Below are 27,131 nucleotides of genomic sequence, written 5' to 3' on the forward strand. Positions count from 1 at the left end.
CAATAAAAACACCAAAAAAGGTAAAAATGAAACAGATCACAATTTATTACGGCATAAAAACAGACAGGTTAAAACTATGTACATGAGACATGCTCCACCGCTAACACCTCAGTGCATGCTCACAAGAAGGTTCTCAGAACATGAGGGCGTATCTGGGATCAGGCCTCTATGACCCGACCCCATCACAATGCACTACGGATGAAAATACATGAACTGATCCTAGGCCAGCAGGGCTGTGGCCTCTCCAAGACACTGTTGAACACATTCGAAAGAGCAGCTGATGTTGAGTTAAGGGGGAGTGGGGGGGGAAGGGGTTTACAGTAGTTCAGAAGTTCATAGGTCGTAGTCATGGCGATACTGGGGATCACTGGCGTAGTCCTGGCGTTCTCCAACAATCAGGCTCTGGACAAGCCACTCCAGGGAGACCACTGGCAAGGAGCAGGAGCTCGCACGCTTCACCACCGCAGAGGGGCAGGACCGCTCAGTCACCATCACATCAAACGTGTCGGCTGGAATGTCTACACACACAGACAGACAGACAGACAGACAGACAGACAGACAGACAGACAGACAGACAGACAGACAGACAGACAGACAGAGACAGACAACATTACGGCTTTGACAGAGGTTTCTGAACAAGTTCATTACAGTCCCAAAAATAGAAGTCGAGAAGCCAATGGGAAGTATACGCTCTAAAACCAAAGGGGTACAACAAACCTTTCTATGATGAATGTGTTTAAAAAAAATTTGGACTTAACATTTGCCGGTCATTTAAATATCAAATTAGGAGTTCTATTTTATAAGACTAATAAAGTGAGGTGGAGTCCTGTACCGGTGTCCTCTCCTTTCTGCTGCTTCACGCTACTCGCTCCACTCAGCTTCAGCAACTCCCCCCACAGGTCTGCCGAGCCCGCGAACACCAGCAGGACCCTCAGGCTCTTAAACGGGCTGCAGCGTGGATGCCTGTCCAAAATTACAGACATGATTTTTACACCTCATATCACAAAGTACTGTAACCTTCCTATAACACTGGTAACATAGCTAAAATATAGATGACAAGTTCAAATGTGTAATAATTCATCATCTTAGACAAGTATTTAAAATGATAAAACAAGGTGGTGAAAGATTTTATACATTAAAAGGATTCTATATAATATTCATTTCATTATTTAATTCATTATGAATATCATTTTACAGCCGTCACTGACAGGGTGGCACTGCCATCCTCACCACTCTACGATGCGCTGGCTGGGTCCCATGCCAGCGGGCAGCAGGTAGTTCCTGTAGTTGAGCAGCTTCTGCTCCAGACAACTGTCCCGCACCCAGGCGTTGGACACGCATGGCACACCGCTCGCCACACACAGCAGGTACTTCCTGGTCCGGCAGTGCTGATCCGCGATCAGCAGGCTCTGATAAGCTGCTTTACACTACAAAGAGGCCAAGGTGGCTCAGGTTAATGATGCGATCAATAAAGAGATCTCTCTATATAGGGGCTTAACACTACTGCTATAGTTGGCTCATTATAGGGATGATTCACAGTGGTACTGTGCTTTAAGAAACGTCACCTGTGGCATAGTTATAGTTACACGGCATAGTTACACACTAGATGCTTTTTTCCACCCCTCAAGCCTTAACTCATATTTTTTCAAAAATATGAATTTTAATGGGCTACGTGTAGGATTTTTGAGTTTAAAACGTTCAAAAATGACATGGAAATAACAACAGAATGAGAAGAAATAGCCGTTTTTGGTTATATTTGTTGCCTGGATACCCACTAAAGCTAGCATGCTAACCAGCTTCATAATATGGCTTTGTACCTCAACATGCACTACATCGAATATATCGTCATTGGACACGTGCAATCATGGGCCTCTGGGACATTTCAGTTTTAACAGTAAAATATGTTTGACTGAAGACAAGTTTCTTGTGCCAAATGTAACTTTCAGAAAAAGTATCAGCACAGGTTCCATAACAATGTGCCCAACAGTGTGACATTCTATTACCAGACAAACATCACAGTCTCAACACTTCCAACTGAGCCCCACTAGTCTCCTTGTGCCTGACAGAACCCATTACCCGGGCCAGCCGGAGCCGATGCCTGACAGCAGCCTGTGTGACTCACCTGCTCCTCGTTGAAGTCGGGCAGGACGAGGCCCCCTCCCGCCTCCAGCTGGCTGACGATGTAGTGCTTGTTATAGGGAGCGCTCTGCAGGTAGTCTGAGGGCACAGCAGAGCAGAGCAGAGCAGGGCTCTGAGTCAGTCCACAATCAGCCCCTCAGCACACCGCAAGGGCACTTACAACACTGACTCAACATCGCAGCCTTAACAAACTCCTGACAAACAAAGGGATCGAGGAGTCAGGGAGGCACGGGAGGGTGAACGGCACTTGACAAACTTCACTCTTAGAAGCCTCGTGAATCAAGTGATTTTAGAAGAATACAACAGAAATAATGACTTTTTTTTTTATGATTAAAAGATTTTCTTTTCTTTACGATACTGGTCAGATGGCCCCTGTCCGTGTCATCAGAAAATCTGATTGGACGGTTCCGCCACTGCAGAACGTGTCCAACACACAGGTCATTCTCTTCATCCCAGGCAGGATATACGTATCTTAAACTTAAGGACCGTCCACCATGGAGCACTGACCTTCCTCCTCGTCGCTGGTGGCCAGGTTGGAGAGGCGGTCGTTGACCGAGGAGGTCGTGAGCAGGAAGGCGAAGCCCATGAACAGGGAGTCGCTGGTGGGGAGCGGCCCGTGGCTCGCCAGCAGGTCACTGGGGTCAGAGGGCACGTCTGTGCCGCTGCCCGAGGTGTTGCACACGCCCGTACCTGCACCGGCACGTGCACCTGCACACACTCAACGTAAATGGAACAGTACTCACTTTATCACTTTATGCATTTCCTGTAAGAAGCAACTGCTGTGCTTCCATGGTAGTACAAAGACAATGTTTAAGGTTAATTCATTAATCAATGTGTCTATTTGTACAAATTGTAACTGACAACTGTCACAGAGCTGTAGGTTTTCATAGTCCAGTGACAAGTTATCAAATAGAACAAAAACTAGTCTCTATAACAACTAACAAGCAGTTTCAAAATGTCACAAATTACATTGTTCAACAGTGTTTTCTACACCTATGTATTACTTCAATTCAACACTGTAAAGGTTTAAAATGATCCAATGTGTTAACACATCAGGGGGCAGATACACACAGGCCTCAGCTCAGCAGAGATCGCTAACTGACCTCTGAAACGATTAAACAGTGCGTCACACCCAGAAAAACATGAACATACCGTGGCTGGCCAGGTGGTCACCAGCATCACTTCCCGAGGTGTTGCCCACAGCCGTACCTGCAGCAGCACGCAAACCTACACACACACACACACACACAGAAAGTATAATGAGGACGAGTGAAATGTGAACTCAGCATTACAAGTAACACACACCAGCACCCCACTGACTACAGAGAGAGTGGACAGACCCGGAGGTGGCGATGGTGACTCAAGCAGTGAGCAACACAGTGAGTGAGTGTGTGTTTGCCTCCTGAAGTGAGTGAGTGTGTGTTTGCCTCCTGAAGTGAGTGAGTGTCTGTTTGCCTCCTGAATAATGGGGTGCCACCTGACCTCATTATTTCTGACCTCATTAGGGGGTACTGCCAAGCGCAAGAGTCTCACATAGACCTTGAGAATTTACTTCACCTCAGCAAGCTGCCACCAGAGCCGCTGACACTTGCGCATGTACTCGTACGCATCCATCTTGACGTACTTTAGAGCTGGACGTGGCCGTTAATGAGCCAAATGGTGAAAATAAACATTGAAAACAGACAAATAATGATGTCCACCGTGCCTCACTTTCCCTCTATAGACGGTGCGCCCCCTGATGGTCACAGTGTGCTATGGACGGTTGTAACATACCCATTCCTTCCAGCTTGAGACTGTGAGTGATGTCGGACGTCGCACTAAAAGCAGGCCATTCTTTATCTCACAGTTTTCTCACACAGTAGATTACATTTTCTCTCTCATGTTTAAAAATTGATATCAGGGAAATCGGCACAAGAACACTTTTCACAGCGCCATCATAAATCTAATCTTACACAATGTTGGTCTAAAATAGCCTCGCTAATCAATATTGAAAATGAAAACGTCAAGGAAAACATTAATCTACAATGTTAAAATACACAACATAAATATCTAAAACTCATTAAAAAGTGCTACAGCAAATGGTTAGATTAATGGAATTCTGCTTCTCATCAGTAATGGGCAATGTACAAATACAACAGCTGATAAAACAAGATTTTAAAATGCAGAAGACCAAAGAGGAAACTGAAATCTATGTCCACTTGATAGGAAGGACTGTTGTAGGGAAGGTCACTTGTCTCTCTCTTCACTTGTCCGTCTCCATACCGGCTTTGTTGGGGCCAGACTTGCGCCCCCTTTTGGCAGGTGTCCGCTCTGCACGCTCCTCCTCAGTGGAGCTCATCAGCTTCCTCTTCCCAGAAGGCCCGGGGGTCCGTGGGCTGTCGCTGCCGCTCCGACTTGGGGTGTTCACTCCTGGCCCCGTGTTGCCACGGCGACGGCGCTTCCCATCCACCAGATTATCTGTTTATGTAAAGAAACAAATAACCACTAACGGCATTATAATGTGATGACTGTGCGAATGAAACACAGTGTTTCCCATACATTGACTTATTTGTGGCGGCCCACCACAATATCAACATTCACCACCACACAATGATTTTCCTGGTTGTACTAAATTGTGCTAAAATCTGGTTAGCATCATAACCACGCTGTGCTAATTTGTTAAAAACTGTTGCATTCAAGTTAATTCTGCAAACCAACCACCACAAATGGAATTAAATTCTCTGGGAAACACTGAAACACTAATCTACAGTTTATAGATATTCATATTCACACACCAGACCCAAACCTGCTCTCTGCACTCAGCCACTACCTACCCAGACTGATGTCGGCCGCTTTGGTGAGGGGGGTGAGGGGCTCGGAGGGGTCGAGGCCGTAGTGCTCGCGTAGCTGGCTGCCCTGCTCCATGGAGAGGATGACAGAGGCCCTGCTGTACCACTGCTGTTGGCCCTCCCGTTCCACACAGTACTGCAGCTCCCTGCCCACCGTCTTATGGTTTTTAACCACACCTGAGACACACACACACACACACACACACACACACACAGTTAGTGTACATATACCTAGACTTGTGCGGTCCTCATTTAAATCGTTGTTGGAAACAGTTGTGAAGGATAATCAAGGATAATCTTAAATCTTAAAATTCTTACTTAGAGTGTAATTATTAGGAGTCAACACACCTGTGACAACTCTCTAAATTTACAACAGTTGGATTGTTGTTGGATTTGACCAGACATCATACTTATGTACTGTACATCATACAATATTCAGATGCCAGGTACATACACCATTTAAATACACAACCATATTCATATCAAAATGTCTGCATACTAAATCATTTTGTTTATTTTATGTCTGATCACGTCTGCTTACCAGTGAGGAAGTATTCATCCTCAGATATTGCGGTGACCTCTGTCTCCGTAGGGATGGGGTCACACAGCAGCACGTCCCGGCCCTGCACCTCACACTCGTAGCCGTCGTCGAAGAGCAGCCGGAACCTTCCGGCGCCCAGGTCACTGGTGATGCGGCCCGAGTAGAAGTAGCCGTTGGAGGACCACTTGGCCACCACCCGCAGGCCCACCAGGCTGCTGTCGGACGAGGCTCCCCCAGCACGGGCGGAGGGTCCTGGAGGGGGTGTTGCAGCACGCCCTCTAGAGGTGACACGGGTGAAGCGCTCCTCCTCCTCCTCTGGAGAGGAGAATGGTCCTCGCTGGACGTTGTTGGCTCCGGCCCGACCACCCCTTTGGGAATGAAGAGGCGAGTTTGAACATAGTGAAACTGATAGAGGTCATGCAGCTCAACACACACACACACACACACACACACACGTAACGTAATCTTCAAAATCACACATCTCATGAAAAATGCACACACATAGGGAGGGAAAGTGAAAACCAGCGCCCCAAGTGGTTGCGTTCCTATCGAAGAGCAGCTCCGATGTTAAGTCCCATAGACCTATTTTTTTTAAAAATACTGTGAAGCCAAATCAGCGATCTTATCCACCAAAAATATTTTTCAGTGTCTATACAGTAATAATCTTCTAACTGTGAAAATGTCAGACCATATTTTGCCTTATTTAAAAAAATCGAAATGGCTCCTTTTGTTTCATAAACAAACTACAAAAAAGCCACGTGACTTTACCCTTCGACCTTACTCACGGTAGCATGGTTTGTTTATTAGCCTGGTTAGCATTGCCACTTAACACTTACTGCCAGCTCTTCATGTGAGTAGAAGCACAACACCAGTTATCCAGACATAAAGGTTATCACCACGCGGTTTACATCACCTTCCGTTATTACAAAAATATGTAAGCCAGTTAAGCAAATTGCTGTATTGGTCAGTTAGAGATTAAGCGCCTAAACCTGTGACGTCACATGCAACTGTAGTTTGTTATCACCATGTTACGACAAAAACTCAAAACAATTCAACTGTATTACCACTTGAAGCAATAGAGGTGACCCCAGTGCCTAACATATGGAAGGCATTAAATTAAGATCCCAATGTGCACCGAGAAATATTTTTTCTAAAAAAAAATCCCATCCCCTCCGCTAAACTCTAGGAACGCAACCAGTAGATGGCGATGAGATTACTTTCCCTCCCTATAAGCATTGATACATACTGACCAAACCAAAACTCATTATTGCACACTAAGGCATACCTTAAAAATACATCTAGAGGGCCTTCAGATATTTAACTTTGCAATCTTACTAGAATTCACAAGTGAATTCATCTTAAATGCAATTTATAATGATGAGGATGATGAAGATGAGGAATTAATACAGAATAAAGTGAGTAAGGTCTAACAGTGCGGGTGCAGAGGCACTGACCAGTGAGGAGACACGGAGAGAGGAAGTACACAAACAGGAGGAGGAAGAGGAGGAGGAGGAGGACGAGGAGGGTGGGTTAGTGCAGTGAGAAACTCATCTGGATGTGATCAGAGCCATGGGGCGTCAGGATGGAGGAGGAGGACAATCAGTGTGTGTGTGTGTGTGTGTGTGTGTTTGATTACCCTCATGTGCCCTCATCTAAACTATGATTTCCTTCAATCACAATCTTGGTAATCAGTCACTGATGTACACACACACACACACACACACACACATACACACACACACACACACACACCCCCCTCACCTGCTCTGAGGGCTGCGTGAGGGGGGTCTGCCTCGCCGTGACCGGCCACGAGGTGTGACCGGGGTCAAAGGGCGCGACCCCTGCACTCTGGCCTGCTCAGAGACAGGCCTCTGCAGCTGCTTGCGCCCCCTCCTGGGGCTGAGACACAGACACACACACACAGACACACACACACACACACACACACACACACACACACACACACACAGGTAGCAGGTCAACACACCCACAGACATCAAAACAGAATGTCTGTACTTCAATTCGCTTACTGCTGTAAACCCTGGCCACTTGTTGAAATGCCAAATGTCTGAACTTAAGAGTTTGTTTGAAAGGTTACACGGGATCCTGCATTCGCAGAGAGCACCTTCAAATGCATGGAATGTGCTCTTTAGTCTGGGGAAAAGATCACCCGACAAGAGAAAGTAATCTAAGCTACTCTTTGACATCAAAAATATAAATAGCTTCTTTAGGGTTCACATTGAATCCTCTACACATCACAGCTGCACAAGAACACAGAGGAGTCAGAGGGGACGTCAGATGTACAATCATCACAGCATCAGACTAGAAGTCTGGAGACTACAAGAAACAGCAGAGGGAGAGAAGCTAGTGAACTGTAGGAAAATACAACACTAGCAAGAAGAGAGAGTGTTAAATGGTTATTCATGCAAAACCCTACAGACACAACAACATCAAGGCTGCAGATCAATATGCACTTCTGCTTGTCCCAGTAAACCTCATTTCTTCACAGTTACTCTTTAGATCCCAGGAAAAACAGTGCAGTTGGTCAGGTCATATGAGGATCCTGATCAGCTAAACTAAATTAGGCTAAAGAATTACAGAGGAAGTTATGAATGTGTATCTTATGCAAATCATCTCTAAAAAATAGAAACTAAACTAAAATAGGCTAAAGAACTTACAGAGGAAGTTATGAATGTGCATCTTATGCAAATCGTCTCTAAAAAATAGCTCAACCACCCGTTGAGTTTGTACGGAAGACTAAAAAGCCCTCAGGGACAGCAGGCTCACCTCCCCGACCTGCCAGCCCCGCGGCCCGTGGGCATGATGAAGTCAGGGTGTCGGCCAGCACTGGTGCCCGCCCCTGCAGCCGCACCCATGCTGCCCGAGCTGCTGTGGGTCAGGCTGGACGCTTTGGACGAGAGCGAGCTGATGTCCGCCAGGTCACCGGAGGTCATGGAGCTGCCGGTACGTGAGGGCGAGAGGTCACTTTCCAGCACACGGCAGTCAACCACAGGCTCCTCTGACTCCTGTTAAACATACAGAAAGAGAATTTAGACAGAACTTCAACTCTTGTAGATACAATTACACACAACACACAAACTACAGTAAACACACATAATGCACAGTGATAGAAAGACACAAACTACAGTAAACACTAGGGGTGTAAAGATTAACCGATACGTATCGGTATCCGTTTTTAACGTGTAAGATACGGCTACATCGATATGTGAAGCCCCGTATCGGAATAAAACTGAAATGAACCGGTCGTTATATCTTTACTTTATATTATTTACTTGTTACGAATCGGTTCACAATCTTTTCTGCTCGCTCAGACTCTCATTTACATTGCAAGCAGCACGTTCATCCCACTTCCTGTTTTGAAACTACAAGTGGCACGGATTTGTGGGTAATGCAGTTTGTTTTGGGCTACATTCATTGCCCAAAGTTGTCAAAGGACTTCATTACCCATACATCTACTGCAACTTAAGCACGTGACAACTCGCACTCGGTCGTTTGTTTGACAGTTTTTACTCTTTTGTTTTTCAAAATCCAGCGCGAAATTAAACACTTACTATAGCATTTTCTAAACGACAACGATAGTCTGTAGAGTAGCCTTACGCTTGATGAAGGGATTTCCTTAATGTTATATAATAATTTGGCCCTTGCTGCTAAAACGATGCACAAATTATTATTATTTTGTTCATATTCACTCAGACTTGGAACAAAATCGGCCCAGTTCATAGGCCTATTTTATTCTTGTAGGCTATATGAGAAAAGGCCAAGATTGTCTTAAGCACAGTTTAATTTAATTTTGGTATTGTCTTACCTCAACAATAGGCTACAGCTCCTTGAAAACAATCAGATATAACTCTATAAAATCTAAAGTCTATAAAAATGTATTTTTATGTTGTATTTGGCTGCTGTGTTTGACTGAAATGTAGACTATTCTTTTTTTCATTTCAATAGAGCATATGATACAAACCTCAGTTTAGATAATCATATTCACACATTTGTTTTTGCCTTATTGACATGACTATGATAATTGATAATATAAAATTAATGTGCAACTTGAGCAAATGATAAAAAATCTTTCAGAATGCTTTCCATTCTTCAACTGCATCGCATCGAATCGTACTGAATCGTTTTTTATGAACATCTATCTTTTCTTGTATTGAATCGTGCCCATGTGAATCGTATCGTCTTTAACATGAGAGATTCACACCCCTAGTAAACACAAATACTGCACAGTGATAGAAAGACACAAATTACAGTAAATACACATACTGCAAAGTGTATAGGCAGAGACAATAAAAATATGCATACAAAGAAGATGATGATGCATAATGAGAGAGAAAAGTGTTTTTCATAATTCAGAATGAAACACATAAAATAATATGAAAACATGCAAGAAAAATAAGCACACAAAAACAGATGAATATAATAATTTAAGTTGAAAAGACACAGTTAACATTAATAGTTATGAGTTATTAAGAGTTGTGCGTGGCCATTAAGAGTTGTGCATGGCCTTGTCCTCACCTCTGTGACCTTGCGGTCCACCTCACGCCCGTCCTCGTAGTACACGTCTGTGATGATGCGCGTGACTGTAGTTCGCACTTCCTGGGTGGTGCGCACATGCCTGCGCATGCGTACTCCCGGAGGGGGATGAGGAGGGGACAGCTCTGGTAACCCCTACACACACACACACACACACACACACACACACACACACACTTAGTCTCAAGCAGATAGTACCAGAGTGTCATGGCCTAGATCTGAATTGAAGAGACTGAGATGGTATGTATGGGAGGGAGAGTGTTTGTGTGTTGGTTTGCATACTCTGCCAGATGAGTTGTGTGCTCCTGCTGCATCAAAGCTGGTCTGCTGGGAGACAGCCCTCAGGTGAGACTGAAACGTACACACAATTCAAACGCATCAACATGAGATGTTGGTCTTTACACTTTGCGGCTCTAGTGGAACCAGTTACTGTGACGTATATAATCCTATATAGTGTGTTCTCACCTTATTGGGAGTGTTGCTGGTAGAGGCAGGTACCTCAAAGCTAGTCTGCTGGGACACCGCCCGCTGTCTAAGGGGAGTTCTGGGCGGGGTCAGCTCTGCCCCGCCCACCTGTGCTGATTGGCCAGCGTCTCCCTGTGGCGTCCCAGTCGGGGCGTGCTTAACTGGACTCTCGGACGCAGCCCCATTGGCCTGCTGGGAGAGCCGTCCCAGGGTTCCATTACCCACGGTGCTCCTCTGTGACGCGGGAGAGAGGGGCTGCGATTGGTGGGCTTCCTGGCTGTTCTGGGTGCTGGTAATCAGGGGGCGTGGTCTCGACTCTGAGTCCTGAGAGTCTCCGCCCAGCCTCTGGGAAGAGTTAAACAAACCTCCACTAGAGGGCGAGAGGGAGGGAAGGAGGGAGGGAGGAGGAGAAAAAGGATAGATAGAGGGAAGAGGAGCAGATGAGTGGAGGGAGGAAAAAAGGTGCTATTTTTCACATCAGAACATCCTGTACATGTGGAGCATGCCCCCCCCCCCCTCCAGCCCTGCACTCTGCTCTGGTGAACAGCAGGAGTCCAAGCCCCACTCAGATGGGAAACAGCACACACAAACTGACAGCATTAAAGGGAAACTCCGGTCTGACAACAACCTAGAGTATATACTGTATGTGGATGAAAACGAGACCAAACTGACATCAATCGGTGCAAATTTGAGTAAGACCCAAATATGCATTTCCAACTACACCTCAACTCCAACTACACCTCAAAAGACCCTACAGTTGGTGTTGTACCCTCTTGAATTTCCCCTGGGGATCAATAAAGTATCTATCTATCTATCTATCTATCTATCTATCTATCTATCTATCCCTGAAATACTGTATCCCATGTTCATTCTTTCCTCTCTTTCTCGGTTTCTTTTTCCTTCCCTTTTTGTACTCAAGGCCAGCCAGAGGCCAGAGGAGCCCAAAATAGACACCCAGAGAAGTGGGTCAGAGAGAGAGAGAGAGAGAGAGAGAGAGAGAGAGAGAGAGAGAGAGAGAGAGAGAGAGAGAGAGAGAGAGAGAGAGAGAGAGAGAGAGAGAGAGAGAGAGAGAGAGAACACCACAAGTAATGCAAGAGGACAACATCGCACAATGAAAATACAGGATGAGCAGAGAGAGAGAGAGAGAGAGAGAACACCACAAGTAATGCAAGAGGACAACATCGCACAATGAAAATACAGGATGAGCAGAGAGAGAGAGAGAGAGAGAGAGAGAGAGAGAGAGAGAGAGAGAGAGAGAGAGAGAGAGAGAGAGAGAGAGAGAGAAACCAAGGAGACACACATGCTGCGCTGTGCTGGACTGGGGCGCGTTTCCCAAAACCATAGTTGCTAACCTGTTAGCAATTTAGTTGGCTGGCAATGGGAAATTGCATTGCAACCAAAGTTGCTAACTTAGTTAGCAACTCTGGTTTTGGGAAACTCACCCCTGGTGGTTAGAGAGAGCTGGTTGGCCATAGAGAAGAACAAGGCAGTAGAGAGATTCCATGCAGAATCATAAGCATCTTACTGGACCATAAAACCAGCTGCAGTGTTCCCACTTTATGAGAGAGAGAGAAGACTTGAGACGTGCCCTATTAAACACACACACACACACACACACATGCACACACACGCACACGCTTCTTGAGTCTCAGTGACCCTGTGCTCTTGACCTCACTTCACCCTGTCTAGAAATATATGGCAGCGTGGGAGCTCTATTTATATACACACACACACACACACACACACACACACACACACACACACACTTCCACTCATCAGGACCTGGCAGTGAAGAGACACCCTGTGATTGAAATCTGAGATCAGAAAATGCCATGAGCCACAACGCTACACATATCAGCATCAAACTATAGCAACAGTCCATGTTCAGGACTGAGCTTGTGCATCATTAGAGTCCATGTGATGTTAGCAGGGTCCATTGGGGGGGGGTGATGTTGGCAGGGTCCATAATGGGGGGAGGGGGGTTTGGGTGATGTTGGCAGGGTCCATAATGGGGGGGGGGGGGGTTTGGGTGATGTTGGCAGGGTCCATAATGGGGGGGGGTGATGTTGGCAGGGTCCATAATGGAGGGGGGGTGGGGAGGCGCGGTACCTGAGAGGAGCAGAGAGAGTGCTGGGCTGGACCTCCTCTTCAGCCTCCTCCTGCCGGTGGACCTCACGGACACGACTGAACACAGACGGACTGAGAGAGGGAGAGAGAAAGAGAGGAGATTTAACTGACTGAAAAGATATACCGAGACCCTAGAGGCTACATGTAGCACAAAACAATAACAATGACTAGCCTCCTGCTAATGCCCCTCGTGACTCGAGAGAAACGTGACAGCACTGAAATTGATATAGGCAAGATTAAGCTACTAAAAAAAGTTTTTATTATTAATTCACATTGACCATACCGAACAAGGGCGAATGAAGGATGTGTTGTTGTGTTCTAGACCAATGTCCAGCACCAACAAGACAGCAGCTGCCCTGGTGGCATCCATGTTCTTCCCAAAAAAACTACAAACCCCAGCGTTCACGCTAGCAACTCATTCGTACATGTTGTACGGGCGGGCGTACAAGATTTACGAGTCAAATGGAAAAAGCCAATAGACTAGCATTGTGGGCTCCAGAGGTAAGGGGCAGATGCCTTTCATTGTGCCCAGTAGCTGATGAAGTGGTCAACCTTGAATCAGATATTTCAACTGCTGATGTGAAGGACATGCCAAGGTTACTCATTGCTGTGTGACTAACAAACCGAAACTTGGGGCAACACAAAATGGCAGTTCAAAATGAAGCTCCACAGTGGTTGACTAGAAATCAATGACACGGTGTTGTACATGCTACACTGACACTTCTCTCTGCGCCTTCCCTCTGACTCCTGCAGAGACACGAGAGCAGCGCTAACAGGCTCTTCTTGTTATCTGTCCACATGAATCACAGCACCCCGACGGCCTCTGAACGTGTGAAAGAACAATAAAACAGGTTTCACCTCAGCAGTTCCTTCTTGTCTGTCTCCTCCTTCCCCCAAACCCCCCTCTTCTCTCCCTTCATCGACTCCAGACGGTTTAAAAGCAATTAAGGCGGCCCTGATTTCCTCACGATGTCTTATCTGTGTGTAATTGCTCGCATTTGTTTTCTGTCTGGGACAGTTAATCTCTGTGCTGGCAAGAGGGGGACAGATGACAGAGAGCCTGGTGCCAAGAGGCAGTGGCAGCCTATTGCTCTGACAGTGATTCAGCAGAACAGATAAGAGAGGGAGGGAGAGAAGGATGGAGGGAGGGAGGGAAAGATGGAAGAAGAGGGAACAAGAGAGCTCTAAAAATCATAGCCCACACAAATTACATCTTGCGCATAGCAACTGCGGGTTACCTAGCTACTGCCTTGGCAACAGTGGTAGCCTTGACAACAGAGCCATCATCATCTGATAATGGGGGTTCTGGAAGACATTTAAAAAGCACACAGATCAATGAAAAGGGTTATCACTCGCATAGACACACAAACACAGGTACACACACTGCTCTTTGTACTCCGAGTAGCCAGTCTGTTTAAGGTCATCTAAGGATTTACATCAAACTGTTTTCTTTCCACAGAAGTAACAACATATTTGCATATATCAGAACTTGTTAACACAAGGTACAAGGACTTGCAATGTTCCCTGGCTCCCTTTTCTCTGTAAACAAACAGCCCCCTCGGCCCATCTCTTACTGTAAACAGCCCCCTCGGCCCATCTCTTACTGTAAACAGCCCCCTCGCCCCATCTCTTACTCTGCAGACTGAAGCGCTCCGACCCCGAACTCCCCTCCTCCACTGGGGTCACCAGCTTCATGCGCAGACTCAGTTTCCCAGAGGCCTCGGCGGTGGCGGGCGGCTCCTCCGCGCTCTCCTCAGCCATGATCTCGCTGTCCACCATGGAGGTCTCCCTGGTGACGTCCCCTTCTGACGCCTCAGAGAATGAGGTCATCTCTGCGACGGCGACAAAATAAATAAACAAGTGAATAAATAACTAACGCGGATCTGACACAGTAGCTGATCGATAACAGACTAATAACTCATTCATTGCAGGCCGGCTGAGCCACTGAAATCACACACACACACACACACATATGCCAGTAGAGGGGCGAGAAGACTGTCAGCAGTGCAGCTCGCTGCCGAATAAACACAGATGTGATTTGTTATGCAACAGACCTTTAAAGGCTGACAGAGGAAGAGAGTGAGATGGCGAGAGAGAGAGAGAAAATGAAAGGAAATAAAAGAACGAAAGCGAGTAAAAGAGAGATGGTGTGAGAGAGAGAGAGAGAGAGAGAGAGAGAGAGAGAGAGAGAGAGAGAGAGAGACAGAGACACCCACCAATGGGAGTGCTGTGCCTGGGCGTCTTCTTCAGCTGGGAGATGAGCGGGGGAGTCGCCGTGACAACAGGCCGGATGAGCTCCCCCTCTTTAGGTAGTGTAAAGTGGAAGGGAATATCTATGGAAAAAAATATCCAGATTGGTTCATGTGCATCAACAAATGAAAATGCAGGATTTGTTTTTGCACTTCATCAGTGAGCAGTGCCCATATCTCAGTAGTTGATCATATATTTATCAACCCCAGGCCTGTGTTAATTAGGATTCACACATGAATCATTTAGAATTTTGAAATGTTCCTGTCCCAAAGTGGCCTCTTGTTTCAGCTCATCCAGAGTTCACCAGGGAAACAACTCAGAGGACAATTACTGAGATGAACAAAATATCCATATGAAGCATGAACATAAGCTGACAACCCAAATCGAGGTTCTGCCTACATCTTTCATTTTTAATGTAGATCAAAGAGATTAAACAGCCTGTTGCTTGTCCTGGAGAATCCTCTATGAAACAACAAGCCTATTTTGACACAGTGGAGGAAGATCAGGTTGGATACCTGGGTTAAGATAAGGTTTGTTTTATTGTATAACAAAAGAGCTGAAAGGGGCCAGTTGGGGGTACAGTGAGGAACTACAATGCTCATTCTCAAATATCTTTTGTAATCATGCAAAACTATTTTCCTCTACACATTTGGTCAGCTTTCTGTAACAGAGGGCAATCCTCCTCACTCACCCCCGGAGCTGTCGCTCAGGCCCTGGGACTGAGAGCGGTGTGGCCCTGGGTCTGCTCTGGAGCCCCTCTCAGGCTGAGAGAGAGAGCCCTTCCCCGGGGAGAGGCTCTTCTCCAGCTCCTTCCTCCTTCGCTCTGGGCTGCTGAGGCCTGGAGTGGGCTGTGATGCGGTCACCGTCCTGTCTTTGTCCTTCTCCTTCTGCTGGCTCACCTTCTGGCTCTTCTGTGGACTAGAGGGACTCGCAGAGCTGGCTTGGGCCGCTTTGGTGTGCTGAGGACCGGGCACCAGCTGCTGAGTCTCCATCTGGTTCTGGTCCTCCTCCATGGGCTCTGGGTCAAAGTTCTGACTCTGGGAGAGAGCCAGGCAGAGTCCCAGTGAGGCTCCAGGCCCGGTTCCAACCACACTCTCGTTCTCATTCTCCTCCTCCCTTAGTTTATCCGTCTCTACCATCTCCTCCAGCGCAGGCACGTTTCTCTCTTTGCCTTGGCTGTGGTCGGAGCCCTGGGACCTCGGAGGTTGGCTGTGCTGGGTCAGTCTCTGGGATGCTGCCTGGCTGCTGGCCTGGGACTTGGGCTGGGATCTCTGGCTGTCAGGGACAGGCCGTGTGGCAGAGTGAACAGACAGCATGGACTGCGAGAGCGACTGGGAAGGCAAGCTAGGAGGCACCACCCCTAAATCGTCAGGGCTGGGAGAAGGCTTGGCGGCGGCAGAGCTCTCCACTCGGCACAGCTGGGAGAGACCACCACCGGAGGGTTTGGCACGGTCCAGGGTCGCCGAGCCCTGGCTCAGGGCACGGCCTACATTCACATTGTGAGAGGTAGGCCTGGAGTGCGGATCAGGCTGAGACCTGGAGATCTCCCTCCCTACCACCCCAGCACCGGGTCTCACACCGCATGTCCCTACTCTCCCACCGGAGGCACTAGACTGGCTAGCAGCAGTAGCAGCACGGCTTGGACCAGCATCACTGGTGTCCACCCCCATCGCCCCCTCAGTTGCCATCTCTTCTATCTGCGTGGCCTGGCTGTCCTCGTCCGCGTCCTCCAGGAAGCTCTGAGTCTTCTGGAAGAGGATGCTGGGCTGGCTGGTGGAGGACAGCTCCAGCTGGAAGGACACTCCCACCTCTGGGGCCTGGGAGGAGCTGGACTGGGCTGCCTGGGCCCCTTTGGACGTGTGCTTGGGCGAAGCAGCAGCAGCAGCAGCAGCAGGTGTGTTGCGAGGAGAAGACGTGGGGCTCGGTTTAGTGGGCAGGGTCTTCACAGCTGTAGGGGAGTTCTGGGTCTGAGAGGACGACGCCTCGTCGGCTTTAACAGTCGGCTGATCCAGACTAGGGGTGGCCACGAATATGTCCTATGACGACAGAAAACACAGCGTTTAACAGCCAGTACTGGGGTTACACTGGGGAGCTTTCTGTATCGTCTACGCTCAAAACAGCACAAATGCAATTCTAAGCTCCAATATCGCTACATTTTTAGCCGTTTGCACTGTAAACATTTACAAACAGAGCTTCATGTTTACACACACTATTTTTTAGGCCCGGGTGGCTTACATGAGAAAACTCAGGTTGGCTGGGCAGAGATAAACTCTTGTCCAACACAAAACCAGGAGAATTCTGGGATACTGGGGTGGAAGTGGGGCGTGGCTTGAGAACAGCGCTGCTGCCTTTGGGCTTCTCTCCTCTTTGTGATTGGTTATCTTCGGTTTTGGAGATATCCATTGGTTCATCTACAGAAAGCAATGCAGATGTTTCATCAAGTAATTGCATCAACATGTAGTAATTGCCCTGGGCATACGTGTGGCTCGTATTGACCACTAATCTTTTCAGAAAGTAGGCAAATTTTAGGCAAAGAATTCCAGCCAAGGTCAGTATAATGTAAATGGAGGAAAGATAATGGCACATTTAAATTGCAAATGGATTTTCTAATGCTCGGTTAACACACACGAGGAAAGACGGGGTAATGGGGCTATTCTGATGTTAATTACCTCCAGTGGGAGAGCTGGGCACAATGAGGGGCGTCTGGCTCATCCTCTCCTGTGTGGCCGCCACAAAATCCACAGACTGTCTGTTAGCACAGACACGCACGTAACAGTCAGCTCAGGTTGACACACATTCATCACAATAAATGTAAAGATGTAATTGATTGTGAAATGATGGAAACAAGCATTGTCTAAGCATGAGTAAATCAACAGCACTGTCCAAACATTGCTTCTACCTGCACAGTTCCAGATATCTCGTATCAGGTAATTATCCGCTTTTTATGGCTCATAAAAGTCAAATTAAACCAAGTTAAATATAAGTCTTTACATTTGTACACACTTTGTCCAGATGGATACATTACACAGATCAATGAACACTTTCAACTGAGTACATTATTTGGCAAGGTTCTTCAATGGCAACTACTTATGACGTTATGATGAAAGAATACCCCTTCATGTTACAGCACTTACTGGGAGAGGCTCTCCTGCACCAGAGTGCCTTGGCCAGACAGGTGGAGGAGGTGGAGGCTGTTGGCTGGGGTGGAGGTGGGCATGCAGCAGTTGACCGGTTCATTCACTGTGCTGTCAACACATGTCCCTGCACAGGTAAACAACAACATAAACATGAGCATAATCAAAGTACTCTTGTGTCTTGTGTGTAGGATAAGCGGAAACACTTCCTCTCTAGATGGAAAGACAACTTCAGTTAGATGTGTTCTGAAACAATGTTCTTTCCACAGGTGAACTCCAAAAATGAATGACTCAATCAATTACTGAAGCTTACCAGCTCTCCCCTCCTCCCCTTCGAACATGTCCTCCTGCGATGACACCATGTCCTCATCCTCTGTAGCCTGAGAGTGCAGCAGGGCCTGGATACTCAGCCTCTGACTCTCCCTACTGCTGGAGCTCACCTCAGACCTGGGAATGAGCGAGAGAGCAAATTAGCAGGCAGAAAGGAATGAGGGACAAATAGAGGGAAGAGAAGAAATGAAAGACACAGACCAAGAGAGAGAGAGAAAGAAAGAAAGAAAGAAAGAAAGAAAGAAAGAAAGAGAGAGAGAGAAAGAAAGAGAGAGAAAGAGAGAGAGAGAGAGAGAGAGAAAGAAAGAAAGAAAGAAAGAAAGAAAGAAAGAAAGAAAGAAAAAAGAAAGAAAGAAAGAGAGAGAGAGAGAACTTAGTTGGCTGGCAATGGGAAATTGCATTGCAACCAAAGTTTGCGAACTTAGTTAGCAACTCTGGTTTTGGGAAACGCGCCCCTGGTGGGTAGAGAGAGCTGGTTGGCCATAGAGAAGAACAAGGCAGTAGAGAGATTCCATGCAGAATGATAAGCATCTTACTGGACCATGCAGAATGATAAGCATCTTACTGGACCATAAAACCAGCTGCAGTGTTCCCACTTTATTGCGGTCAGTATACATGTGCACATACCTTCTCAAATCCTGGCTTTGGGAGTTCCTTCCTGTTGTCTTTGTGTTGTCTGCAGGAGAAGAACTTTTATTCAGTTAAATCTAAAAAAACGCAGATATTTTAATGTATTTCAGCAACTGGCAGTACTTCATATTTTTAGAGGAATTTGCAGTGCTGTTGCAGCACTTTGAGGTGTGTGCTCCTGGCTGTGTGACAGCTTCCACACACAGTTGTGTTCCCGTGAACGTATGTCAGTGGGTGTTCCCAACGGTAGCTATGCAAAAGACTTGAAGAATAACCGTAATTTGATTGGCTGGTGCCGTCTGTTGTTGTCCGTCGGTGCAGCAAAAGTTCAACTTTTCGACACGAGCGACGGGAGCAACGCGACGCAACGGACCCACAATTCAGTTCGGCAACGGATGATGTAAGCCCATGTAAAGTGGAAGGGATGCGTCTCCAGCACTGCACCGCACACAGCTGTGTGTGGGAGCCGTGAGTGTGTGCTCCTGCCTGTGTGTGGGAGCCGTGAGTGTGTGCTCCTGCCTGTGTGAGTGAGTGTAAGCTGGGGCAGTCTCCTCTTATTGCACTCACCACTCTTCTGCGGCTGGTCCCGAAATCCCTGGCTCTCCGACAGCTCCAGCAACCCAAACTGAGACATGCTCTCTACACGAGAGAGAGAGAGAGAGAGAGAGAGAGAGAGAGAGAGAGAGAGAGAGAGAGAGAGAGAGAGAGAGAGAGAGAGAGAGAGAGAGAGAGAGAGAGAGAGAGATTTGCTGATCCATTACATGTGCAACAGGAACTACACATTTATAACAATAACCCTCTACAGTAAGTCATAGAAGTCGTCCCCCGATCCCTGACTACAAGCTTTTGCAACATGTCAAAATGTATGAGTAATGAGAACATGACCCTTGGACAGTCCATGGACAGAACAAAACACTACCTTCAGTCTGAGCACAAGTAGTGGAGTCTGCTCCTGAATCCACATCCTCCATATCAGACCTGCTGGCAAAAGAGCAGCTGTATTTAGAGGGTCAAAATCATGGAAAAATACTCAAATGATACATGAAAATGAAGTCATTAGTGTGTATATATATATATATATATATATGTCCTGAAATACACTGATATGTGTAAATGTGTATGTAAATACACTGATATATGCCTTGATATCACGGACTGACAATGGATAACATTTGTCCAAAACTACAATCACGTGGCCATACCTTTTTGGGTCACCTGATGTGACAATGTCAAATACTGGACTACTTTCTTGGGCCTCCAAGCTTTGGTCTGGCTCTGGAAGGACAAAACATGAAACAAAAAAGACATTCTGTAGATTCCAAAGATGTCTCATGACGGCTGACCCCACCACTCATGTGTAATAAAAGAGGGATAGAAAGAGACGCAGAAGGAAAGAACACAACCGGCTACTGACCTTGGGAGACGGAGTGGTTGTTGTGGTTCCCACTGGCTTGGCTCTCCTTCTGGGAAAGTCGGTCTCGGGGAGGGGAGGAAATCAGCTCCTGTGGAAAGAGACACAACTCCCTTTATTTACCTTTCCTGTATGGATCAAGATTCACTTAGGTGATGGAGGTACAAGTGAGACGGGCAAGGGAAGTCTAACCCACCATTAGCAAGTTTATGAATGAGTTACAACAATTACTTACAATGACCATTGACAGTTACCACAATTAAGAGTAACAACTAACACACATACACAACTCTGTTATATATAATATATATAATCTTTCGTTTTCCACAGAACCATCTCCTGTGAGAAATTCTGTAAATGGCCAATATAAGAGGCCAGTTTAGGAGAAGGGCTGAGAAAGTATGAAGCCATAAAAATATTGTTTGTTGTTTGTGGGGTCTTTTATGGCTTTGGACATAAATACAATCGCGTGGCTTCACAGAAAAACGATGCCCGCTTACCAGGACGGGACTCGGGGCGTGCGGCTGTAGGTTGGACAGGCGTTTGGCGAGCAGAGCGCGGTAGCTGCTCTCGGGGTCGTCCTCTGGCGCTAGGCTATCAGGTTGCGAGTCCTCTACGATCAGGCACGGGTTCTCGGGCTGCGGGAGACTGGAGTCCAGCTCGCTGCCACTCGGATCCATGTGGAGGGGAGGGACGAGATGATAACCGATGGGTCTGTAATCAAGGACACAATTAACATCATCAGCCTCTTTTAACAGCATCTCTGAGGCCTCACAGACCATTCAGAGTAATTCAATGGACAAACAGTTCAAGGTGGACATCATCAACACATGGCAACATATTAACGCGGCGACACGTAGGTTTTCGTTCTGTGACAATAAAACGTATCCACCCGAAGTTATTTAAAAATGGAATGGCAGCTCGGGCACACGGCCAGATGTGGTGGTAGCCTAAAGTTGCAAGGGGACAGACGATTAACTCCAACGTTACATTAATCACAGAGACGTGAACAAAATTAACGGAGATACGCGCAACCGGAATGACCAGTTACAACAAAGAAATGTAAGAATCAATGTGCATGCTGCATTTGTGTTTAACCATGATAGCATTACTACTTAACCTAGCTAGTTAGCTCGCCATGATCAAGGGTGACGTTACTGCTTTGTCCAATAGACACTATGACTGAAGCTTTTTTTGCAGTAATACAACATGCATTGTCCACGAAATGTCATTCGATAGACCAGGCACAGTCGGGTTTTATCGTGCAACTGTCTATAAATAGTCGGGTCGGTTGCAAGTGGTTTTAATGATATGGCCCAGTTGATCATCTAGCAATCTAGCATATATGTGCTAGCGTTAGCTAAATTAGCATAAAACGAATGTGTTATGTCCAGCAACACCACAACAAAAATACTTGTGCAGAATGACCAAATAGCATGGATGTTTGCCAGTACCTGGTTTCATGCAATGGAGAAAATTGTTCATCATCATCATACCTCCCAAATCTGACGATTACAGGAAGCCCATCACGTTTTGGACACCGCACCAAGTTCTTTACTTAGGTTCATGCCCACTTTTTCTCTTGCTTCGCGGGAAACTATTGAAGACGCCGCGCTATGATTGGCCTATTGCGTCGTTGTAAAGCATAGATGAGAGACTCACCCTCCTATTGGCCTACAGTACGGCAAAGGCGGTGCTATTTGCAATGTTTACCTTCCACAGTCATTGTATCACTACATGCCCAGAATGCGCTTAAGAACTGTGGTGGCATCTTGGTGTAATCCTACAGTGGCTATATGGACAATATACCAATCAGGTCCCTTCCAGCGCGATGCAATGACTATATTTACACATTTGCTGAGTGTACACAGAGTGTGAACCAATGAGAGAACTAAAAGATACACGAAGTAAGAAAAAAATGGGTCAAATAGGGACATGGTCTGGTCTGGTCAGTATTTAGCCTATGCTGCTTATAATGGGGAACGCAATGTCAGGACTTAGGTTAGGTAGGCTCCATCCTGCACAGAAAGATTTGTTTTGTCCCCCATAACTTTGGGCCTCACAACCAAGACAAACTACAGTACCCTACAGTTGCCAATAAAACAGCTTCTAATATTTTCCTATGACACCCCATAAAGTTGGAGAATACAAAGCAAGGGATTTAAGGCCGTTCGTCTTTACCAAATCTCCCCAGATCGTCCAGATTCCTAGCTCCACACTTGTGCATTCTCCTCTTTGACTCACCCCACTGTTTTTCTATGGAGTTTAGACCAGGGGACTGAGATAGCAATGGCCGAAGCTTGATTTTGTGTTCAGTAAACCATATTTGTTTTTATCTGGACGTTTGCTTTGGTTCATTGACCTGATGAATGATCCAATTATGACCAACTTTTAATGTCTTGGCAGAGATTGACAAATTTTCTTTTGAAAATGTTCAGGTTTTTCTTGGTGTTCAACATGATTGTAAATTTTTTGCTTATCTTACTATCCTCCATAATGTGTGTGGGCGCAAGATAACCATGGGTCTTTGTCCAAGCATGTTTGTCACATTTCCAGATGATTAGAACCTTTTAATAATCGTTTTAACTGTAAGTATAGGCAGAGACTTTCTAATGTGGAGACACAGCACTCAAAAAATACTCCATAGAAATGCATGGGGCTAGTTTGTCACGCCAATATGGCCGTTGTCTACACATATCCCACCCCTTCCTCGGCAAAACGTCGACATGTGAATACATTGAGCCAATCATGTGGTGTGATGTGAATACATTGAGCCAATCATATGATGTGTTGTGCAGACATCGTGCCAATCATCTGTTGTGATCTCGCCGCTGGAGCAAGATTGGTGTCGTGAAGCCTTGCGCACGCGCAGTTCGACCCAAAGACTGTGCCCGATGAGTGCCCATAAAACGTTGGTATATGGCCGCCGAGTGGAGGGACTTGCCTAAAAGGACTTTGGTATAGGCATTTTCAACAAAGTACCTAGTTTTTATAGACATCCCCTGACTTACAAATGTCAACACGCTTTATTTTTATTTAGATTTAATGTATTCTCTTGTCTTTCCAATGTTGAAAAATGACTAGAGGATTTAGCCTCTGTGTCACTTTATTTTCATACCTTAGTGAAAAAAGAAAGTCATGAACTACTTCTGAAAGTTCACAGACACTCTGATTAACTTAAATAAGTTGAAATTAGATAGGAAAATACTTCTATTAGGTTTTGTATATAAGATTATTCTAGGGGTGCCAGTATTTGTGAGCAACGTGTTTTTGTTAAAAATATTTATTTCTTATTGAGATTTTCCTTTTTCTCAGAATTTTCAAGGGTGTTTTTTTTCATTGTTTTATTGTCGGATTACAATAAATCAACAAAAGATTATTTTTTTTGCTGTATTTGGTCAACTTTACCAAAGGTGCCAATAATTCCGGAGGGTACTGTATGTGAAAAGCTACTTGACAATAAACCTGTTTCTGATTTGATTCTGGCCATGGCAGTAGGCTAGGCCTACCGTTTACTTTCCAGATGTTCCGAATTTTAGACAGGTAGGCCTAGAAAACTATACTACCAGCAGTCAGATGTTCGGACACACCTAATAATTTCTTTTGCTGACTATTTTTACATTGTAGAACAAAACTGAAAACTATGAAATAACACATTGGGTTTTGTAGTAGCCTAAATAAAACGTATACACAAAGCACAATGTTTTATATTTGATGTGATGACCACATTTCACACTCCTGGCATTCTTTCAACCACCTTAAGTTAGACGTTGGGAATGGTTTTCCAACATTTCTGAAGGAGATCTATATAGCAAGCATTTTGAAGAAGAGGAAACATATTTAATGTTGCAGAAGAAAACACAGTGTTTCATAAATCAGATTTTTAAATGTTCATGACTTTACACACTATTGGCATCATCATAACCAGCTTCATAAAATAGTCACCTGGAATGTTTCTTGATTAACATGAGTGACCGAAAAGCAGCCAACAAGCACTCAACATAAAGGAGCTCCTTCAGGACTTGGATGAGAGAAGAGTGGATATAGTGGCCAAAGTGGAAAATGCTGTCATCACAGCCAAAGTTGGCTGCTTTGAAAAGACTACATTATCTTTGCTTTGATACTTTTTTGTTTACATCCCCATGGGTTTAATTAATAGGCTATTGTTTTCGGTTTTCAGTTTCATTCTACAATCTAAAAATAGTCAGAAAAAGAAAGACTCATACATTATGAGTAGGTGTGTTGACACTTTTGACTGGTCAATCAAATGTCAGGCTCTTTTTCAATTAGGTTAAATGGGCAGTTTTTTCTTAATTTTTTCCTCCAAGGTTTGTAAAAGACATTTCTTTTAGATGACCTACCATGAGGGTCAAGTCAAATCTAAATCTCTACATCTTTTTTCCCAGGTCCCCTGCATATGTTGTGTCTCATTATCATCAGAGGTGCCAAAGTATTGTGCTGAAGAGCCTTGGCCTACAGGTTGATAATACATCTGTATAGATTTAAAATATTTTTTAAATGTGCTACATTGACCTGATTTGACTAACTATGTTCAACAGGACATTTTTCATTTTTTAATACTGATCATAAAAAACTCCACGTTGTACAACCCCAAAACAGAAAAAGTTGGGATGTTGTGTAAAATGTAAATAAAAACAGAATGTCATAATATAGAAGTCTTGTAAACCCATATTTAGCAGCAAAAAGGACATAGACAATCGTGTTGCCAGTTATCCTAATTAGTTGTGAAACATTCTTCCTTTTGTTTTCTTTATCATTACACAACTTTTCCAGCATTTTGTTACCCCCTTCCCAACTTTTTTTGAAACATGTTGCTGGCATCAAATTCAAAATTAACATATATTTTGAATCATGAAATAGTCAAATTTCTCATTTTAAACATTTGATATATTGTCTGTGTCCTTTTTGCAACTAAATATGAGTTTAAGAGATTTGCAGATTATTACATTCTGTTTTTATTCACATTTTACACAATGTCCCAACTTTTTCTGTTTTGGGGTTGTATTTGTATAACTGCAAAAATACAGATGAACGTTGTTTTTAGGCTACACAACAAAACAGACCTGATAAAAGCAATATCCACATCGTCCTAATTGCCAGCCATTTTAGCCTTCTGTCAGTTTCGGAAAATACGCACACGCAATGAGCATCTTACCCTGTGCTGTTTATGGCACCTTACAATGTGCACCATGGAACCTGTGACACGCCCTTCATATAACTTATTTGAATTGTGCCATATGTTGTTTGGAAGGGTTTACATGCCTTATGTCCAGCCGAATCTATTCACTCATACGGAGTTCAGGGATCGCATGTGGGATGCTCATAGGCTACCGTAATGATCTCCATTACAGTTTTCTGACAAGAGGGCGGCGGAGCTGACTGGAGTAGGTTTAGAAATAAACTGCAGGAAAAAAAGGAATGATATGGGATTTGGATACTACGTATTCACTATTTAAGTGCCATACAAAGACGCACCAAGGTATACTCAGAAACATTGGTTTAACCATGACGCGAGTGAAGATTTCTAAACTTGCCGAGTATTCGGGCTAATGCAATCAGACCAAAAATGCGCAGCAAGGTGCGTAGCCTTCGGAGCTCAAATGTAGCACTCCTTGAAATCTGCCCTTGAACACAAATCTGTGTCATCATCACAAGCGAAGAGAAAGGCGGTAGTCTTAACAACACCGAGAAATTAAGAGAATCTATCCCATCACGAATTAAAATATGCAATGACACGTATTACCTGTAAAAGAAGATCCTCAGCTAGCAATATTATTAAAAGTTTATAGCTGGCTTCCTCGCAGAAAAATGAAAGCACTGAGTTGCACTCTCACCCCTTCTTGTGCTATCCACGGGAGAACGGGGCGCGGAACACACGTATGGTACTTAAAGATGCAATGGCATTTTTTTTATGTGCACGCGCGTCAATCAAGCGGAGAAGTGCATGTGATTTTCATACTAAATAAAAAATATGTTACAATGTTACATGTTACAATGCACTTGATGTAGATATTTACCACTTTGGACAAGTGTGTCAGATCCGTATAGAGTCGAAAAATAGTTATTTAAATTCCACACTCTTTCAACACTTGAAAGAGAAGTAGCGTAGTATACGTAGCCTTAGGCTACATATTTTGTCAATATTAGGCCTACCTTATGTTGTCCCACACAATTACCATGAATTCGTTCAGCTGGCTTCAACCATGATTAACTGTAGGCTTTAGAAAACTATATTGCACTATTTCTAAACTAAGGTATCCCAAATCTCTGCTATAAATGAAAAAAAAAAAAAAAAAATCGAAGTAGCCTAGGCTATAATTCTGCCTACACACAAAAATAATTAAACACCTTCTACATATGCGACAGGCTACTCTTAATGATGTTTCGTTGAGGATTTTATTTCATGTATACGTTAATTCAATTGACATGTAGCCTAATTATAACAGAACACGATGGTTTGCATTAGGATAGCCTACTTTTTGTTGAGGATGCACTATTTCGGTACCAACAGCAGATGACAGTATAGGCTCTGTTTTCTTATTTAATTTCCCATTTTGAGGAACAACGCTGGGATTTTGCTCTGAGAATGAATCTGGGCGGTCTAGACGGTGTTATGATCTCCGGTGAAGAGTCACCAATGTTTCCACTTTAACACACAGTGGCTACACCCCGCGTGTCTTACTGAAACTGAAGATGTAGCC

The 27,131-nt window shown here is 45.1% G+C and overlaps 1 protein-coding gene across 6 annotated transcripts; it reads right to left on the reverse strand.

Moving 5' to 3' along the window:
- Positions 1-21: 21 nt before the first annotated feature.
- tp53bp1 (tumor protein p53 binding protein, 1) lies at positions 22-26,289 on the reverse strand. Of its 6 annotated transcripts, none has more exons than XM_048262199.1 (30): positions 26,174-26,289; positions 20,910-21,123; positions 20,413-20,500; positions 20,201-20,273; positions 19,918-19,979; positions 19,566-19,637; positions 18,996-19,044; positions 18,352-18,485; positions 18,039-18,165; positions 17,574-17,653; positions 17,140-17,315; positions 15,596-16,940; positions 14,871-14,987; positions 14,289-14,486; positions 13,893-13,959; positions 12,637-12,726; positions 10,528-10,897; positions 10,345-10,413; positions 10,045-10,197; positions 8,296-8,534; positions 7,270-7,407; positions 5,509-5,876; positions 4,953-5,144; positions 4,402-4,596; positions 3,292-3,366; positions 2,647-2,856; positions 2,123-2,217; positions 1,231-1,427; positions 833-963; positions 22-518 (listed from the first exon to the last, which is right to left on the reverse strand). In XM_048262199.1, exons 2-30 carry the CDS (start codon positions 21,087-21,089, stop codon positions 334-336), a joined length of 5,475 nt encoding a protein of 1,824 aa, XP_048118156.1. In that variant the 5' UTR covers positions 21,090-21,123; positions 26,174-26,289; the 3' UTR covers positions 22-333. The 6 variants fall into 6 exon arrangements, with proteins under 6 accessions (XP_048118156.1, XP_048118155.1, XP_048118154.1 ...); XM_048262198.1 differs by lacking the exon at positions 26,174-26,289 and adding an exon at positions 21,906-22,292; XM_048262197.1 differs by lacking the exon at positions 26,174-26,289 and adding an exon at positions 21,864-22,292.
- Between the last annotated feature and the right edge of the window lie 842 nt (positions 26,290-27,131).

The sequence above is a fragment of the Alosa alosa genome, chromosome 14, assembly GCF_017589495.1.
Source record: "Alosa alosa isolate M-15738 ecotype Scorff River chromosome 14, AALO_Geno_1.1, whole genome shotgun sequence".
Taxonomy (NCBI): domain Eukaryota; kingdom Metazoa; phylum Chordata; class Actinopteri; order Clupeiformes; family Clupeidae; genus Alosa; species Alosa alosa.

Excerpts from the sequence above, each read along its gene's own strand:
- tp53bp1 (XM_048262199.1), bottom strand. The coding sequence starts at position 21,089 with ATGGATCCGAGTGGCAGCGAGCTGGACTCCAGTCTCCCGCAGCCCGAG. Across the intron at positions 19,638-19,917 it reads TACTTGTGCTCAGACTGAAG|AGAGCATGTCTCAGTTTGGG; the intron begins GTAGTGTTTTGT and ends TCTCTCGTGTAG. Across the intron at positions 8,535-10,044 it reads TGGACCGCAAGGTCACAGAG|GAGTCAGAGGAGCCTGTGGT; the intron begins GTGAGGACAAGG and ends TATGTTTAACAG.